A 20,071-nucleotide genomic window follows, 5' to 3' on the forward strand; every position below is an offset into this window, starting at 1 on the left:
TGCTTATAAACTTATGCCGTAATTTTATGTTTAACGCTATGTATTCGATTTCTGATGTTGATAAATTACATAATAATGATTAGAGAGAGGTTTAGAGGGGACGTTGAGGAGGAGTGAAAGGTGCAATCGCATAGGATTCTAAATTTGAAGGGGTCCCTAAATTTTTGCCATCTAATATTATGTAATAATGTTCTATATTTCAAACAAATTGTTTTTGTTAGTACTTTAAAACTTGAAGTACAATGGGATATTTTGAGTGTCTAATATCACCCCAAAAACGAAAGTTTCTTAATTTTATTATATAACAACGGTATATGTTAAAGTAAAACTTTAAACTTAGAGGTTTGAAGTTTTTATTTTTCATGTTTGATTGTTTAAGACAAAACTACTTTTGATTATTTAGTGAAGGTTATGTTTGTAGATATTTTTATTTATCATTAAAGATACTTGTAAACATGCAAACAGTGAGTGCTAAAGTTTGTTTTTATTTTTTTATTTTTGAATAAACAATATTATATACACTAAGGGGGTGGAGGAGTGGGCTAAACCTCAAAATGAGCTAACAATAATGTGGTTCAAATTTGCCTTTGACGATAATTGAACCTAAGACCTCTCACTTCCAAGTGAGGAGGAATACCACTAAACCGTAGTACTAAGTGGTTTTTTTTTTATTTAGGTGAAAGTTTTCTAGTATCAATACATTGTCATACGTTTTTTTAAACTTAAAACTATCTTAAGGAGGTCCTCTTTTACAAATTTCGCACAAAGTTCCCAAAATCTCAGAGAAAGCCTTGAAGAGGCTAAAATGCTTATGTGAGTTCTTTTAGGGCCTTTAGCTGTCAAAAAAGTAGACTACCGTGACAAAACCACCAACTGGTTTCCAAGTCTAACTTTGTGCGGTTCATTGTATAGTATAATGTTCTGGTATTGTCGCATAATATGGGTAAAGATTCAACGTATACAAACCAAGTACCCATCAAACGCAACGTGGTAGTGACTCAGAGGGAAGCCATAATTGTGTGATCTCCAAGCTGAAACCCTAGTTCCCTTCCCACATGGGCCACGTCCGCGTGAGGAGATCCAACATTTATCTCGGTTTACTAAATTACAACACAAAACAATTTAAACCAGGTTAACACTCTCTGAATTTTGTTCCCTTTGAGTACGTGTGCAGTTCTGTTTTTTTTAATCTTAATTTGTTCTCTCCTTAAGCGTTAAGCAGGCAAGAGCAGAGATCTAAGTGCGGACGATGCGCCCCGTATTCGCGGCGCAAATGAAATTTGGGCGGTGCAGCGTTGCATGTTAGAAATTTAATTGAAGAATCAAATGATGGGTAGAATGATTGGTGGCAGCGATTCAGCGAAGTGAAGCACTCGAGGCTCATGTGAAGTACTCGCTTCGTTTCAATTGACTTCATGTCCCAATATAAATTGATTTGAATATGCTAGATCGATTGAAGAATCAGATGATGAATATGAATTTCTATTCAAAACTGTTTGTTGTAGATTCATAGAACTTCGTGTTTATGATCATAACAGTTTATCTTATAAATCATTCTATAAAAATTGTCTCAGCAAGTAATTGATTAAAACAAAAGGCAGTTTAATCATCGAACTATATAAAACAGATGAATGAAATTGATAGAAGTATTACGAACTATCTATGTATTTACAGAGATGATCTTTCCGGAGTGATTCATAATATGATCAATTTTAATCATAAACACAAAGTTCTGTAATTCAAACACAAAGAATTTTGTGTAGGAATCCTACTTATACTTGAGCAGCCAACATATGATAATTAGGCTTCTTGTAAACATCATATTTGTGAGTCCAACTTAAGAGGATTTGTGTTTGGGGCCATATCATGAACTCTTAAACAGGTCCAAACAAAACTTCGTAATTAATTAGTAGAGTTTGGACCATCTTGAAACATGTCTCATATTGAAAATTAACCTTTTGAAATCAAATATCTGACAAGTGACTTGAATCATGACGGGTTTTTACTGTCGAGATAAGATCGGATCTTATTCAAAGCACTTCACTATGAATAAATGTCTTCATGTGGTCCTACGTTAGTATGTCTCACATCGGAAGACTCTTGAAGTTAAATATCTTTACATTGAAACCACTACTACTTGCATCAAAGTCTTTTGAATAAAACCTTACACCAAGCACAAGTGGTTAAGTTAGAAGCTGTATTAATAGTGATTAGTCATGTACCGCTAAACCGTCTCCAATGACAAATCAATTTTGGTAATTATTAATCAATGAAATTAAAATCTGTTTCTTTAATTGCAAGTTTGATCCTTTATGTGAGGATGAAGCTACAGAGTTTGAGCCTATGAAGAAACCCGGCTGCGGAAGATGAACTATCAAAGAGCGGGAGAGCGGACGAAGACAATCCCACATCGACGGTGGAATCCAAGATTGGTTGAAGCGGAGTGGATAAATTGGCCGGACAACTAAAGTAAATGGCATGATCCTTCAGGCAGAAACGGGATATGATGAGTGGTCATAATTCGCAAATTAAAATGCGAGAGATGGGTGTCCGCCCTAAAGCCTGTTACGACAATTGGACACTCTCCTCTTTTACCATCTGATCCCCATTTCTTTATTTCTTTCTTAAAACGCCCCCAAACACCAAAATTCAGTAGCAAAACTGTTTTAAATTTGGCTTTCGGTTACAACTTTTCCAAAAAGAAAAACAATTATAAAAAATAATAACACAAATTTAGAAAGTTAATAAAATTGAAAATAAAATGATTATTAAATTACTTTCTAGGAAGATTTTTTTTATAAAAGAAAACTAATAAAAAATGTTTGTTAAAATAAAGGGTAAAGTGAATGATATCAAAATTAATTATTTAGTAAAAAAATTAATAGTACTGAGGGTTTTTTCGTTAAAATTCTCTATTTATAATTGTTCGCAAATAACTATTCCATTTCTGTAAGTAGTGCCTTCAAGCTTTGATATGAACATGTAAAAAGATTTGGTAAAATTCTAAAGAAGTTTTAGTTTTTGTTAAAACATAGATAAAAGCATTTTTGGTTATCTTCTAATCCTTATAGAGGCCACCCCAAACAAACCAAAGGTGTTTTAGGGCTTGTTTGGACTACTAAAATGACTGAAAACGTTTAGAAAAAATATTTTTTGTTTCCAAAACCATTTAAAAGTATTTTCCGTAAAAAACACTAGTTACGTGATTCGCACAAAGCAATAAAGCGTTTTTTCAAAATTCACTTACTATTTTACTAAGAATCATTTTAAAAAACATTTTAACCAAATGATTTTAATCATTTTAATAGCATTTCCAATCGAATTGTTATCATTTTAGATCTCAACTGATCGACCAACACTTCCAACACTTAAGGAAGTCCATGAGTACAAACTACTTATATATCAATAAGACAACAGTAATTAACATATAATCGTATTTCAGTATCACATTAATTTTTCCGTATATAAGTCAGTCTCATGAGCTACATAAAATAACTCCATTTCTGTATAGGTGGTACATATATACAATAACCCTAATCATCTGAAGATTATATACAGAGAAATATAAATATTTATAAAAAATTTGAAACTGAAGACTCTCAGTATATTGAATCTAAGCCGTCCATGACATCCAAAGCATTACTCTTTCGCTTAAGCAAGTTTCTACACCTTGAACCCAGCTCCCTTGAAGGGGAACTCCCCGTGCTCTTGCTCAAAGCCAAAACTCCTCTTCTTTTCCTCTCGGCAATCGAAAACTCCTGACTCTTACTGATCCCGGGAACCCTTCTCATTCTCCCGATCACCTCGTCTAACAGGTTTCGGTCTTCTTCCGAGAGTTGGACTTTTTGGGACTTGGTGTCGTAGGTCTTGGTTAGAAACTGCTGCATGTTGGAGTGAATGTCCAACCCTTTACGAGTTGGAGACCGCGTATGCAAAGGCTTCACGCCATGATCTCCTTGTCTTACAAGGTTGATCAGATGGTGAAGCCATGTGACTAGTTCGAGGATGTAGAGATCCGTCTTCTGCTTGTCTGCGTGATATAGCGTCTGGAGGCGGATCAGGTTAACTTGTGAGGATCCGTTCTTACCAAACTCAGGACTGTAAAACAGAAAACACTGTCAGAATTGGATTTAATCGCTTCGATTGAGGTTCGAAAATATTGAGAGAGTGCGAGAGAGGGGCCTTGACTGACCCAGAATTTGCCCATTCTCCAACCCACCCGAAGCCTTGATGTGCTCTGCCACAAATTGCAACATCAGGAAAACAGAGATTAGTGGAAGTAAGACAGTACCGACAACGCGTAATAAATTTCTTTGCGGAGTTTGGTTCAAAAGAATGAAAACAAACACGGCCAAAGCATTGACAGGAACTTCCGATTAGCATGCTACAGAACGTACTTGGTCGTATTTGTGGAAACTGGAACAAGCCAATGGAGAGTCTTTTCCATTTCTTCCTTGACCCGAGGAACAGAGAGCTGCAGAAGCGCAACATAAAAAAGGATAAGACGATTGGAATGCTGAAGCTCCAAGATAAAAAACCAAAATCTAATGAGGAATCTACAATATAAAATAATGGACACATGTGTGTTAAATGCATTGTGATACCTCTTCCTTGGCATCAAGAGTCTGCAATCGGGATCGTAAAGCTTGTTTAACAGTAATTGGTAGACCTTGATATAATGTGTCCCGTGTGTTTGGTGGGAGGGAGGTTGGTCGGGACGCCTATTAGGATTAATCATTCATGAGCACATTTTATTTTGCAAATGTATACCAAGTATACGAAACGCAAGATATGGAAATGGAGAATTAAGCTTACAATGTTATCAATTTGGTTGATCATGTTAGCGTAGTGTAGCGCAAGACCAGCTACTCCTAGTCTTTGAGGATCTTTGCTCTTGTCCGCACTAACCAAAGTCAGACCTGTAATAGAAATCATAATGTACAAGATTAAAAAAGCACATTATGGAGAGTGCGGAAACTGAAACTGCCAGCTATATCGTAAGTAAGCTTGTAATCGACTAAGTGATAACGCAGGCTCAAGTTGTTCAGTATGTTTGAGGCATGACGAAGAAAGCTCTTATGAACAATTCCTCGACATCCACTAAGGCATTATGTCGGAGAGAGAGACTGCTCCTACCATTATGTCCAAATGCTTCCAAGATTGCTTGATGTGTATAGGTAACAATATCAACAAGTTTCTCGACAATCTGCAAAGAAAAATACAATGTGATAGCAATAAGGGAAGATGAATACTAATGAAATCCTATTGTGCCCCGTCGAAGGCAAATAATGAACCATCGCTGTGCATTGTTTTGAATAATTTTAGCAAATGGTAGGAAAGAATTATGCAATTTGAAAAGTGTTTGACGATGGTACCTGATCCAAATTTTTAGACCAAAGAGATTTCTTTTTCAAGCTTCTTACAATCTTTCTTTGTTGTTTTACATCACTTAACAACATCATCAGAGTCTCTCCTGAAAATACAAAGAAAAAAAGCATCCATAAATGTCTTTCGATGTTATAAGCTAGACTATTCAAATACTCAAAGGATGGCACTCGCTGAAACCCCAAAACAGAAAGCAAACCAAAAACAAAAATCGACGAACCTCTTGGAGGGAGATGCAAGGTTTTTGCTTCCTCTACCTTTCTCCGGTAATCTTGTTCAAATCTGTCTAGTGCATTTAACTCATGGTATAATTCCTACAAATGTCGATAAAATTAGTCTCTTCAAGTTGACTTCAATATATACAAATTGTTGGTTGTTATGAATCTCCAACTTACAGAAGTATGCTGAGCAAGAGTGGTCAATTCCTGCATCGTCATGTCTACCTCTGATCTTAGTTGTTCGTACCCTAAATCATCATCTGAATCTAGTCTGAAATTCCAATTCACAGAAGATATTAAAATGGCAGAAATTCATCAATATAATCGCAGCAGCATAATTCTCACAAATCAACCCACCTTGACAAGTATCGACCCAGGCTATGCCACTGTGGGTCTTTACACAAGTCTCCAAACCTTATTACTTCACGTGCGAAAACATCAAGCTCTTCCCTACAGGCGCGCATGCAAAAAAAAAAAGGGTAACATAACAGAAGGCAATGAATAGCTTCAACTAAATTCAACCTCTTCTCTACACAACAACCACCTTTTGTCAGAAGCGGCAATGCGTAGCAACTCCTTCATATCTTTAGAAACTAATTTTTGTACAGCTTCCGAATGTAGAACATCTTTCTTTAGAAACTGGACGTTTTCGTCTGATAGAGATTGCAACAAGTTTGCACCTTTGGTGATTGTATTAGCTACTTCAAACGACAATATAGAGATCCTAATGCCTCTAGACACCCCGCCAGTAAGAAATCCGCTATTGACAGTCAAATTCGACATGCTACTTCCGAGCGTATCCAAAACATCTACTGCCCTCTCCAGGCCAACAATGCCAGCCTTTCCTATGAACGAGTTCTTCGGGGTAACCTACCATAGAAAACACAACATTAAAGCAATAATGCCACAAATATAAAAGTTTTTTCAAGAGTGCTTCTACTTAAGTGACTAAAAGTGTTATCTGACAACCAACAGCTCTTATCACTACATTTGACATCAACACTTAAAAGCATATATGGGTCGTAAGAAGCGGCTTATGGATAAGCATTGAGAAAGTACTTCCAAGTGTTTTTCCGGGAAGTACTTGGGTTTTTAATAAAAATCTCGACATGATTATACCAAAATCACTTCTAGCAGAAGTGCTTCCAACATTTTCCAAGTTAGTATTTCCCTAAACCATTCCAGTACAAAACTAAAGCAATCGATACCTTGCTAATAGCAGTCCTAGCCGGAGTTGAGGGCTTCAATTCGCGGGAAACTGAAGACTGCAGCTCGCCGGAATCAAACCTGTTCGGTGTTTTCCGCGGAGCAATTCCTTCGGAAAACGAAGGACTAGAATTCTCCTTGTTCTTGCCGATGCTCTTCACCGACCTGAGTTTCCCGGAAAATCCAGCACTTTTCCCTCCGCCGTGATCGGGATTTTCCATACCAGGCACCCCGCCCGAGCACACCCCACCCATCGTTTGCCCCAATTCAAAAAACCCACAAGAGCTTTCCAATTACACCTGAATAAGCAAACAAAACTCAGTTCACAAGCTCTGATTTCCTTCTTGGTTTTCTCGGCAACCAAACACAAACTAACAAATAAAAAACATGAACCAACCAACCAACATACCTTTTTGCAGAGATGATCCTTGAGAACCCAGTAATTTTCTCAGCAACCAAACACCGTTTATCAATCAAGAAAACAAATGCAGAGAGTTGAAAAGGAAAGAGAGTAGAAATTCTAGAGTTAATATGTTTGACTGAAAAAAAAATGGTGAGAATTTTCTACGGGAATAAACGCGTGATTAGGAAAACCGGAAATCTCGTGTGAAAATTGGGAATATCTTGACTGGTATGAAATTGCGAGAATTGGATTTGAATTTTGGGAAATTCTTGGGTATGAAATGTGGATTAGCAGTTGATACTATGAAAATTTGAATTTTAAATTTGATATTATGAATGAATAAATGCGTGATTGGATGGTGGAGGGAAAAATAATATGGAAATGTCAAAGTCCCCGCCTACTTTGTCTGCCTCTTTTTCCTCTTTGTCTCGCCTGACGTGTCATTGCCATCTTTTTCGTTTACCAATTCAGATCCTGTCCTAATCTCGCAACTCAAATCAACGGAACAAAATATCTGGACTGTTCAAGAGAGGGGGCGAAAGAGATTTAGGTTTTTTGTTTGTGTAAGGTAGGTTCATGTAACAGGTTAATAGGAATAGTAAGATTTAAAATGAGTTATCCGAATTTTTTCATCGTCAATTTCGGATTACGAGATTTAAAGATGATCTTATTTTATGATTGTATTCTTTAAAAAATCAATGAAGGGATATTAGAAAGAAAGGAAATTCATAGTTGGAAAAGGAATTGGTTTCATGTTCTCCAATTCCTTACTTCCCTCCCTCAATCTTGTCAAGTAAATGTGTCAAAATCGAAAAAAATTAGACTCGAAAATGTCATAAAAACTTGTGTGGATATGGAAGAACAAATAACTAGGAAGCGATTTCTCACAAAAACAATGATTTCATGTATTTTGGTTCTACATAGCTCTATGCAGTCAGTGGTGGATTCATGATTTGAACTTTGGGGGTTCCAATGTTAAATGTTCAAGTTTTTGAAATAGAAACAAGACTTGAAGCGCATAAAAAATAAAAAAGTCAGTTTATTTACTAAGGCATTTCATGGAATACTTGGTGGGCTTGTTATCGTTAACCAAACTATATTGCGCACATGTCATCAGATATCAACACATGTCGAAGCAATCTAATGATTGATGTCAAGAAAATTTGTTAAGTATTGTCGACGCAACCCATCAAGATATGCCTAATAGACATTACATCAAACACTTGGTGGTAGAATAATGTACACATATCAAACATTCAAAAAATCCTCAAATAATCTTCGCATCTACATTTCCCAAACTTTGAATGGTTCCAAAAACCATCTTGATTCCAAAGTATATCCGCCCCTGTATACAATCTCATGTGAATAATGATAAAGTCAAGCAACACTGACGACTATCTCACCTTGTGCAATGAACCACACCAGATGAGTATCGGGATAATATAAAACAATCACACATTAAAACTTTTGAATTATGTTGTGTGGATGTCTTTAGTGTCAAAATGTTGGGTTGTTAAATGAAATATGACAATCTTGAACTAGAACCACTGTGGTGTTCAAGTCAATATTTGATTTGTCAACGATTTGATGATCAAGAAGGATTTAATTATTCCAAGTGCATGAAACATTCAGGCAGGAGGAAAAGATTTTTTTAAGATGCTTGTTGCAGCGTTGGACAACAAGTCGGTTTCCAAGTTTGAAGTTTGAACCACGATTTCGACATGTTCCTTTCGGCTTCTTGTTTTTGGCCACGTTGTATCGAACTATTACTTACGTTGCGTTTACTTCCCCATCCATCAGGGTTATTTCCGAATCCTCTTTGTGAGGATTATGACAATCCGTAAATCGTATTTGTTCATTGTACATCGTGAGGTCCATTTTTATCAGGTACTGTTTGTGTTCAATTTTAAATAAAAAAAATTAAAATAATTTATAACCGCACGATATATAATAAATGAATATTATGATCCTATGATATATTTTAAGTTTAAACAACTGGTTATCGACATTTGTCACGATTTGATTGGTTCTCCATGTATACTTGTCATTCTCAGGTTGAGCTTGGTTCTAGAATCTAGAGTCCTAGACCCATGGGGCATCCTAGTCACCATGATTAGATAACAATGAAACGATTTTCAGCCGATTAACCAATAACAAGCTTTCAGGTGGCATAAAATCTGTTGCGAGAAACATTAATTTTTTATTAGTGAGATTGTTAGAAGCCCATACCTCCTAAATCTCACGATTCCATATCATATGAAGATCAATAACAACTGCAACGCTTGTCATCATATTGTATTATCATACTGTTGTCAAGTTTGAGTTCTTTACAAGTACGTAGAATAACAGTTTGGACCACTTATGATTTTTCTAGAGGTTTATTTGGTCCTGCTTCCTTGATTAACGCAACATTATGAGAGATGGTCTAAGCAAATCTACAAGACTAAAAATATTTGTCAGACGATTAAAACTACATCATAACAGTTCTTCCAACCCAAAAAAAATTAATAAATAAAAAACCATAATGGCGCTTTAGAAACATCTTTAGATCCAGACCATTGAGATCTGACAAATGTTATTATCATCCAACGGCAAACAAGTTAGATGTTTGGACCCTATGAGCCCAACCAGGTCAACCACATCTGGCCAAGCCCATCAACAGTTTCGTAGACCACTGGTGCAGTATCTTCTAGTCATGTTCGTTATATTTCATCACTCTTCTCTCTCTCTCTCTCTCTCTCTCTCTCGAACGAACTTGTTCGGTTGAAATAACCCTTTTTAATAAAAGAATAAGAAAATAAATAAAAATAAATCTTTATGTTTTTATCTTTACACCCCACAACTTCAAAACTAGCACACCAATGCACTCTTTTATTATTTCCGGCAAAATCCACCCAAATAATACCAAAATATTTTTTCGAGTTCATCAATGAATCAGCTTGCTAAAAACCCTTATCAGCCCTCTTTTAAAATTTCAGCGTAGGTTTTCAGCTGATATATTTGCTTGTTTGAACCATTATTTGGGAGTTGACTACTTGCATAAATTATTAAAACTAACAAGTCAGCTTACTAGTAAACCTTGTTGCTATGTCTTCTAAATGGACACTGTCATGGAAGCTTTTTTCTCATATTGCAGGCATTTGTTTCATGTCCAACAAATTGATAAGAAGTCTTCTCCGCTAAAATTATAAATGAGGGCCGCTAAGGCTTTCATGCAACAAGGGTTTCTAACAAGCGTTACTTGTTAATGAACTCAGGAGAATATTTTGTTGTCATTTGCGTCACTCTAGAACTAAGCATTAAAATACTTAGAACTTGAAATACACATTCACTAACCATTAGCAGTTTGCCATTGTACATCACATTTATGTACTCTTGAAGATCCCTCCACTGCCGAATTGTCTTTGAGGGGTCGGACTTGGTAACAACAGACTCTTGGAAAGAATTATTTGCCTGCACCACCTTACTTAATTAAACGGTTTGAGGATGCTCCATCACCTAAAATGTGAAAACATGCCCAAACAGGTAGAATTCAGAGGAGGTGGTGGGGCATAAATCGTTGTATTGCAGACTTGCTGTACTTTTTTCTCTGTTCTTTTTGGATAACAACACTATTTTCTCTAAACGATTTCCACAACTGTAATACTTTCAACTTAGAAAGAAAAGAAAAAGCTTTGCTAAGAGAAGGTTCCATAAAATGCACAATGACAGTATAGATACGTGGGACAATTATGAGTTGGGCACTTTAATCATTTAGTCATGGACGTTTAGCGGGGATTGTCTTACATGGTGAATAACTAAATTCCAACTGAAACGAAATCTTTAGGATAAATCAATTCAATGTAGGAGGATTCAATGAAAGGACATGAATTCAAATTCTAGATTTTCGAATTGAGAGAGATATTGAGAAACATCGAGAATACACAATTTGTAAGGGCAGTGGCTTCATAATCGTAAAATACTTGTACAAATAGTGATATTAAATGGGAGGTGTCTTACACTTCGTTAGGAAGAATAGTAGTTCGATCAGGGCCTTCAAATCAAAGTCTCGCCTCTTAAAATATTGACATGTGATTGTGAACACTCTCTCCATATTGGCAGGCATTTACACTCTCTCCATATATATACGTGGGAAGAAGGCTTGCTGCGGAGACATGGATTGCTACAAAAGAGATGACAGATCATTCTCCACCACTGTACTTCTAACCCTCATACCCAGGGGGAAAATATCCAAATCCAAATTACGAAGCATGTATAATAATCAATACATACTTCATTATCTAAAACATTATACTTAGAATATAAGAAGAATTACAAGAAAGTGTTCAACTAACAAACTGTTGTTTTGTTTCATAGTACATTTCTAATGAAGCATACAAAATAAATAATACAAAACATTATTTCAAGCATATATAGGGTTTAGGGAAATTCTAAATCCTCAATACTCTTTGAGTTCTCTAGTCTATTTTGTGGATCTTGAATGAACTCTTGGATAGACATTATTTGTAGAGAATGGTTGGAGGTTGTTTTTTTTTTTTTTCCTTTCTTTGAGATAGGAGAGAAATGGTTGGTTTAGTGATTTCAAATTGGAAGCTTTGGCCAAAAGGTTGGTTCTGTGCAAGAAGTGGAGGGATGGGGATTTATATAAGAATTTTAGTGAAGAAGTTGCATTTAGTTTAGTTGAAATCTCTCTTCAACATGCATTAGAGAATTATTAAAGGTTTAAGCTAATGACAACCAGTAATAAGCTACATAACCCATGTAGAAGAAATGTTCTAACTCCTCAATACTCTTTGAATGACAGATTTAAGGTAATGACAACCAGTAATAAGTTTAGTTGGTATCTCTATCATGCATGACAGATTTATTATTGGAAATTCGAACTACTCAATACTCTTTGAATTCCTAGTCTATTTTAAGGATCTTGAATGAACTATTGGAGAGACATTATTGGTAGAGAATGATTGTTGTTTTTTTTTTCTTTCTTTGAAATGGGAGAGAAATGGTTGGTTTAGTGACTTCAAATTGGAAGCATTGGCCAAAGGGTTGGTTCTGTGCGAGAAGTGGAGGGATGGGAGGCTTTATATAACAATGTTAGCGAAGAGGTTAACTAAACTAAATGCAACCTCTTCGCTAACATTCTTATATAAAGCCCTCCATCCCTCCACTTCTTGTACATAGCCAACCCTTTGGCCAACACTTTCAATTTGAAATCACTAAACCAAACATTTCTTTCCTATTTCAAAGAAAGAAAAAAAAACAAGCAACCATTCTCTACAAATAATGTCTATTCAAGAGTTTATTGAAGATCCAATAAATAGACTAGGAAACTCAAAGAGTATTGAAGAGTTAGAATTTTCAATAATAAATTTGTCATGCATGATGAAGAGAGATTCCAACTAAACTTATTAGTTGCTATCATTATCTTAAATTTATCATTCAAAGAGTATTAAGAAGTTAGAAAACTTCTTCTAAATGGGTCATATAGCTTATTATTGACTATCATTACCTTAAATGATTCTCTCAAGAGATTCTAACTAATATGCAACCTCTTCACTAGCATTTTTTTATAAAAACACTCATCCCTCCACTTCTTGCACAAAACAACCCTTTTGCCAAGGCTTCCAATTTGAAATTACTAAACCAATCATTTCTCACCCATTTCAAAGAAAGAAATAAAAAAACAAACAACCATTCTCTACAAATAATGTCTATCCAAAAATTAATTTAAGATCCACAAAATAAACTAAGGAACTCAGAGTATTGAGGAGTTAGAATTTCCCTAAATCCTATATATGCTATGAAATAATGGTTTGTATTATTTATTTTATGTGCTTAATTAGAACTTTTATGTGCTATGAACCAACGGTTTGTAAGCTGAACATTTTATTGTAATTCTTTTTATATTCTACATATTAGATAATGAGGTATGCATTGATTATTATATGCTTTGTAATTTAAATATGAGGGTTAGAAGAAGTACAGTGGTGGAGATGATCTGTGACAAAAGACCATGGAACCCAATAACAGACTAGGAAACCCAATAAGACTTAATAAGCTATATGACCTATGCAGGAAATATGAGTAAAACGTAGATATAAGATAAATAGGTTTAAACAAAATTTCTCTTAAAAATATTTCCAAAGTTATAAAAAACGCTTTCAAATACTTTCATGTAAAAAAAATAACACTTCGATTTTTAACACTTACAGCAACAAAACACTTCCGAATAGAAGTACTTTTTACAGAAGCAAGATGAGCATAATTATATGTAAACTCGACTCTAGGCTCATTGATCTGAAACTGGAGATGAAACATCTTGATTAAATTTACAATCATATATTTCTCGCTGAAGAAGCTACATTAGGGTTCTTGACCAAGAAATTAAAATTTCCCGCAATTCGATTAAAAGAAGGATAAAGGCACTCAGAATGAAAAGGACTAAAATTATTAGTCATCGATATATGAAATCTCATACCACTACTATAATTACTCCTCATCGTGCCTCTTCAATTTACAAAAAAGTAAAAAAACTCAAAGATTTCATATTTTAAAAATACATTAATCTAAATATAAGTTCACAAGCAAAAGCAATGGCGGGTTAAGGTAATTAATTTTAATTTCTCAATAAAATCAAAGTGAAAAACTAAGACGAATTCATACAAAAATAATAAGAAAAATTATATATAAAAAAAAAAAAAAAAAGAGATTACAGGTTTAGAAACCATCAGAAGTAAAGGATCGTTTCAGCTTCGACACTGAGTCTCAGACGACCGTCGTGAGATGATTAATCCAAATTCATCATCTGATTTCCTACTAATTGTCCACAAATACTAATTATAAAAAAAAGAACAAAAAGAAAAGAAAAACAGAATGGGGAAGAAGGAGAAAGAGGCTCTGGCGTTTTCGGTTGAAGAAGAGGAGGCCGCGGCGTGACGATTTAATAAATGGAGACTGAAACTTTATTAGGGTTTTCATACTTTCGCGTTGCCGGTTTTGCCCTTTTATTTGGATCTGGACTCGCAATTCTGTCCTTAGACCATCTCCAATGGTTGGGCTAAAAGCCAAATATTTTAGCCTGGAAAATTTAGCTTTTAGCCCAGAAACAACTTTTCTACTCCAACCGTTCTGGCCTAAAATTTTAGCCCGGGATTATTAAAGAATGAACTTAGGCTATTTTTTTTCTTAAATTAAAATTTTTTTAAAAAATAAATATGTAGATTGTCGTAAATTAATTTTATAAACATTTGAATCTAAAAAAATTTAAATTCCGATAAATATTGAAAAATCACTAAATTTCCCACAAAGCAAGCCGTCAACTTTTACCAATCTTTCAACTCTGGGCTAACTTTCAATTCACCAACCTTTCAACACCAAATTTTCAATTCACCAACCGTTGAACACCAAACTTTCAACTTTCACCAACTATATAAACACCAAACTTTCAACTTTCACCAACCATTCACCACCAAACTTTCAGAAATCATCCTCTATATAAACATATGTCCAATATTTGTTGATCACACAACCTTTCAACCTTCAATTATCCTCTATATTCACCCATATTTCAACTTTCAAAGAGTTTTTGTTTCCTAAAAATCCTCAATATCTCATCAATGGGTGATAAAAGAAGGTGTAGTATGGCAAGCATAGTGCCAAGTGCACCATTTTGATTAGTGCCAACTGCACCATCTTCGCTAACAGAAACCCATGCCAAGCATAGAGCAACATCTTCCTCACAAGTCCAATTACGACCTCTAATATGCTCTATTGCCATGTTGAACAATTTGGAAATGGAAAGAAATAGTAGAAAGATAAATTGGAAGAATTGTAAGAGAAATTTGAGTTTTGTGTGGATGTTTGAACAAATACATAGGTATTTATAGAGTTTTTGGGTGAATTTTGAGTTAAATAATTGTTTTTAATTATTTTACCCTTTAGATCTTTTTTTTTTACCGTTAGATTTGATTATATTTGATCTCAGCCATTGGATTCAATGTATTTTAAAATAACATATTTTAAAAAATCAAATTTGAATCTGGAGCCCAACTTTAACATTTGACATTTAGCCCAATGTTTTAGCATGGATTGGAGATGGTTTGAGGGGGGAAATTTGACATTTAGCCCATTGTTGGAGATGGTCTTAGTGGGCTGGTTCAATATCCACATTGGAATATAGTATAGGACTATAATGTGGCATGATTTTCAGTCGCACATCATTTTTCATAATGAAATTTTAACGAAAAATGTTCGGTACTATTTATTTTAACGAAAAATTACATTTTAACATTAAAAAGTTAATCGTAGGACTTTTATTTTATCTTTTATTTTATCTTTTATTTTGTCTTTATCATTAAAATTCAAAATTTTCAAACATTTTTCATTAGTTTTCATTTTTCACAAATAAGAGATTGAGATTTAATTAAATCTTATTTGAATAAATCTCAACCACTCATTAGTATCTTTCAATGATTAGGTAGATGCCTAATGTTGCATCTTACCTGGATGGTGTTGGTAACGCTGCACTGTACGGCGCCGTTTAGCTCTTCCCTTCTCTATGATTCAGTTCAGGTGGTGAATTTCACTTCCACAAAATCTTAATTCTCAGTCTCTTCGCTCTGCGACAACCATGTCGTCGGAGAGTGTTCCGCCGCTCGTCGCCGCCCAGCTCAACTATCTCCTCACTCACTTCCCTCTCGTCGTCAAGGTAATGCCTCCCAAACCCAACATCTCCGCTTCATTTCCAATTTTGCAAAAACAAATAGCGGAGAAAATTTAACTCCAAAATTTCATTTCATTTCATTCATCCCCGACGGTAATAGTTTACTGAGGCATTTTCTTGGAATCCAAAACAATCTAGGGTTCGTGGGTTTTCATTTGTTGCATGATCAGCTGATTTCTCGGAGCTGCTGTACACTCTAGGGTTTTGTCAAAAAGATTTTTTTAGGACATTTTACATAATCAATTTTGCTTTGCAGATTGAGAACAAGTGGTCTGGCAGCAAGTACTACCCGGGATTTCTCGACCGGTTCACCATAGTCATTTCCTACTGTCTAGACGTTATCAAATGTGAGTGGATTGTTGTAATAAGTAGTTTCATGTGGTACTGATTGTTTTCGATTGCTAAGAATGTGGGGTTTTGATTTGTTGTAGGGGATGTTGTATTTGATTCGGAGTCTCCGTTCTCTGCACCCGATGTTATATTCGGACCTGATGATGAGAAATTTCAGCAGTTTCTTGTATCGCGCGATGAAGGAGAAGGGGACTCAAAGTTTCACATGAAGTGTTTGAGTGATTGGAACAGCAGAGACCCGACACAGCTTATGCTTCTCATTCATGAACTGAGGTGATGGATTTTTCGATTGTACATTTTCTTTGGAGTTTTGTATTTCTTTTGGGAATAATGTAGCTAACTAGTCTCATAATTTTCAATGAAATAATGTTGTTCTATTTTAAAGGGATCAATACATGTCCTACCAGAAGAAGCGTGTTGCTGAAGTTGATGACGACAGGTTGAAGTTTGAAATTAGCACGATTGTTGCTCGCGAGGTAATATTTCAAACAACCATGAGAAATTCAAAATTAAAACTCTTTGTATATTACTAGACGTCTGTTTTGCGTGTGAGGGATGAACTAGGAGGAACATTTTCATGAATATCTAATTTAATGAAATATTTCTTAGCTATTAAATCCTTACACTTTGCTTCAGGGCATTGAGATGCAGATGAGTTCCGGAGTTGACAAGGTATTTATGATTGGGTAAAAAACATGTTCAACTTTTGTTATTGGCTCTATCGAAAGATCAGTGTTGAATAGAACTTGGCTGTGTAGCTTCTGATTATAAATGTGGTCCTTATGCCTCTGAATTTTAGCGTAGCCAGAGGAGGTCAAATTTGCAGTTCCTCTATTGGACGTGAACATAAATAAGATGGTGCCTGTGTACCCCTGGAGACATCAACAGAAGATATACTTGCAGGTTGAGATTCCTCTTTCCCTCTGTCACCCCTCCCCCCCCAAAAAAAAAGTTTGAATTCTTTTTCCCCCATTTTTTTCTTTTCATCCAGGACATCGTGTTCAATGATGTGTATTTTGGGCTGTGCAGATTGTATATCCTGTTGAGAAAAAATTTGTCTCCACTCCATCAGCTCCTCGCTTGAAACTAGTGTCTACCTCAGAGTTGAAGACTCTATTTTCCATTGATGAAGTCAAACTTCCTCCATGGTTGAATGGAATGTATGTCTAAGTCCTCTGAATTATAAATTCTTAGTCCTTTATACTCTACTATTATTGGTTCGTTATGGGTTTCATTTTTTTTTCCTTACTCTTGAAAGGTGCATGGCTGAATATCTTCCCCATCTTGAAGAATCCCTTGAGAAACAGGTCAGCTGCATTTGAGTTTATATTTTGCGCTTTCACATACAAAATATTTCATATTTGTAAGAATATATTGTCTTGTTACTAAGGTTTTGGAGGCAGTCTCCTTGGTTGATGTTAGAAGGCGCTTCATTGAGGCATTAGCCCTTCAGTTTGGAAGACCAGTGGAAGCTGATTCGGTAGGCATCCTAGGCATGTATTTCTCTCTGCAAAGTTCTTGAAACATTAAGACTAATTTTTCATATCTAATTGGGCAGGTCTTATGCAGAAAGGCAACATTCCTTGCCGCTTCTGGAGTTTTCACGTTCCTGGTATATATGGTCATCACTGTATCATCTTTGTATGGAATATTCCTTTAAGCTAAAGCATGTGCTGGGTCATTGATTAAGAATTAAGAACTCATTTGATCTATAATATTTTGTTTCTACCTTTCTTATAAGCTTTTTGACTAATCTAGCAGTAATTCACATGGATTCCGTGTCGTTTATTGCTGTCAATAGCAAGAGTTTTACATTCTATTTTGTTATTGCGCATTATCTGGTGTTACTTTTGTTCTATTTTCAGTTGTTTTATGTCTACAGTTGGGTACTGCACTCTAGTTAATCTTCCCTTTTCAAGCGACCAAGCTTCTGATCGTTTTGTTTTGTATAGGTTCATGTTTCGATTTCAACTCAGTTTCCAAAGCAAAGGCCTTCTTTGATGCTTCAAAGTTCCCAGGCAAGGATAATTATCCGAATCTATGCATTAATGATTACAGCAAAACTAAACCATATATATGGCTAGTTCATCACGAATATCTGCTGCTACACACGTGCAGTTTGTTTCGATTATTGTCTTCATATACATGTTTTCTAGTTGAAATGAAACTCTTAATTGACGGGGTTATATTCTCGTAATGATGTAGCATTTCAACCACCATGGTGTGCCGATCAAGTCACTTCCTCTAACGGAATTTCCTTGGAGCCCTAGATGGGAATTACCTCATATGGCCGAGCGAATTTGGTGAGTTCCTTTGTAAATTGTTATCACTCATTCACCACTTTTGCATCTGAACAATATCACTGACGGGGATCACTTTTCAGCGACCATTTGACAGACGAGGCTGTGAACTTCAAGAAGCACTGCAACGAGCCTCCACCGCAGCACTAGGGTGTCATAGATTGCCGCGGTTAGTGTTCGGTATCATCGTGTCCGTCACCAATCGAATCATGTAAATTTTTGTAATCGCTTTGAACTCTTTTGGTTCTTAGGCATGAGCTTGGATGGGGAAAATAGTCACTTGTCTTAGTAACTGAGAAATGGAGCGATGATTACTCTAATCTGGAAATCTTTGCCGTCTCAGATCAAGATCTAGTAAGAGTCCAAATGCTTCAAAATACTAAAATATTTTGTCAGGATCTGAGACGGGTATATTGGAAATGAGGTATTCGCCGATTTCTTTCCGAACTTGTAAGGAGTTACCGATTTTTTCCTGAACTTTAATTTTAGCTGATTACTCGCCTGAACTTTTATAATTGCCTACTTTTTCCCATGTTAGATTTTAGAAAATTTCATGCATCTTAGTTACGTGCACGGCACATGGAAATTGTCTAAAGATCTGAATCGGGGATATAATTGAAATTGTCAGATTTGGGTCCCAACACATGGATTTTCAGACTATATATTATTATTATTTGTCGGATTGTCAATGTATATGTTGCGAGAAGATTACATATGGATTATGGAGGACAATGTTTGAGCCGTCTGAGCAGTTTCTCTGATCGCACAACAAAATTGAGAAATTGGTAGCACCGAACAGAATTGTTACAATGGTGCATTAGTGTGAGAGAGGATTCTCGCCGGATTTTCTTTGTGAGACTTTCGGGAATCCTTCTGTATTAGTGTGAGGGAGGATCCTCGCTGGATCTTCATTGTGAGGCTTTCGGGAATCCTTCTATCACATTCTTTCATCGTACATTGGCAATAAACTTTTGTTAGATACTGTTTATATTCGATTTTAAATAAAAAATTTTACAATAATTTTTAATTGCATAATATACGATAAATAAATGTAATTGGAAGATCCTCCTGACATTAGTGTACCTTTGGTAGTATATGATAATCATTAAAATCTCAAAAGAAATACAAAAAGACAAAAAGATACTAAAATTTGGAGTGTTTTTTTTTTTTTTTTTTTTAAACAATGCCCTATACACTACTCAACTGGACATTTAAATTTAAATGTTTTAAATAAAACCATCTTATGTGATGGATCATACAATTTAACAGCGTAATGCATGTACATCAATGAAGGGCCTCGAGTTTTTGGTGGTCTAGTGCGAAAAATTAAAATGAGTTCCTTTCCAGCACATTTATGTTAAATATTTACATTGTCCTTTTAAGATATGATGTACACTAACACATGTTAAAATACATTTGGGCAGTCCTGGATGGTCAACCTTTTCGCCCTTGTTCGGAAACGACCAAACAATTTTTTGGTCCGCCC

At 35.4% G+C, this 20,071-nt stretch overlaps 1 protein-coding gene, 1 long non-coding RNA gene, 3 other non-coding genes and 1 pseudogene across 5 annotated transcripts; 2 read left to right on the forward strand and 4 right to left on the reverse strand.

Moving 5' to 3' along the window:
* The first annotated feature begins 2,498 nt into the window (after positions 1-2,498).
* LOC137718909 (small nucleolar RNA Z279/snoR105/snoR108) lies at positions 2,499-2,606 on the forward strand. Its single transcript, XR_011065988.1, has one exon. It is a non-coding gene; the product is annotated as a small nucleolar RNA Z279/snoR105/snoR108 (small nucleolar RNA).
* Positions 2,607-3,151: 545 nt separating this feature from the next.
* LOC137717894 (protein PSK SIMULATOR 2-like) lies at positions 3,152-7,566 on the reverse strand. The gene is made up of 13 exons (XM_068457396.1): positions 7,219-7,566; positions 6,812-7,108; positions 6,148-6,473; positions 5,961-6,053; positions 5,781-5,874; positions 5,606-5,699; positions 5,376-5,473; positions 5,137-5,206; positions 4,816-4,919; positions 4,605-4,721; positions 4,398-4,474; positions 4,193-4,237; positions 3,152-4,098 (listed from the first exon to the last, which is right to left on the reverse strand). Exons 2-13 carry the CDS (start codon positions 7,061-7,063, stop codon positions 3,600-3,602), a joined length of 1,869 nt encoding a protein of 622 aa, XP_068313497.1. The 5' UTR covers positions 7,064-7,108; positions 7,219-7,566; the 3' UTR covers positions 3,152-3,599.
* Positions 7,567-10,527: 2,961 nt separating this feature from the next.
* On the reverse strand, positions 10,528-11,378 carry LOC137718709 (uncharacterized). The gene is made up of 2 exons (XR_011065915.1): positions 11,212-11,378; positions 10,528-10,710 (listed from the first exon to the last, which is right to left on the reverse strand). It is a non-coding gene; the product is annotated as an uncharacterized lncRNA (long non-coding RNA).
* A 2,253-nt stretch (positions 11,379-13,631) lies between these two features.
* Positions 13,632-13,721, reverse strand: LOC137718911 (small nucleolar RNA Z162). Its single transcript, XR_011065990.1, has one exon. It is a non-coding gene; the product is annotated as a small nucleolar RNA Z162 (small nucleolar RNA).
* Positions 13,722-13,934: 213 nt separating this feature from the next.
* Positions 13,935-14,024, reverse strand: LOC137718910 (small nucleolar RNA Z161/Z228). Its single transcript, XR_011065989.1, has one exon. It is a non-coding gene; the product is annotated as a small nucleolar RNA Z161/Z228 (small nucleolar RNA).
* Positions 14,025-15,702: 1,678 nt separating this feature from the next.
* Positions 15,703-19,091, forward strand: LOC137717881 (uncharacterized; annotated as a pseudogene).
* The last annotated feature ends 980 nt before the right edge of the window (positions 19,092-20,071 follow it).

The sequence above is a fragment of the Pyrus communis genome, chromosome 15, assembly GCF_963583255.1.
Source record: "Pyrus communis chromosome 15, drPyrComm1.1, whole genome shotgun sequence".
Lineage (NCBI taxonomy): Eukaryota > Viridiplantae > Streptophyta > Magnoliopsida > Rosales > Rosaceae > Pyrus > Pyrus communis.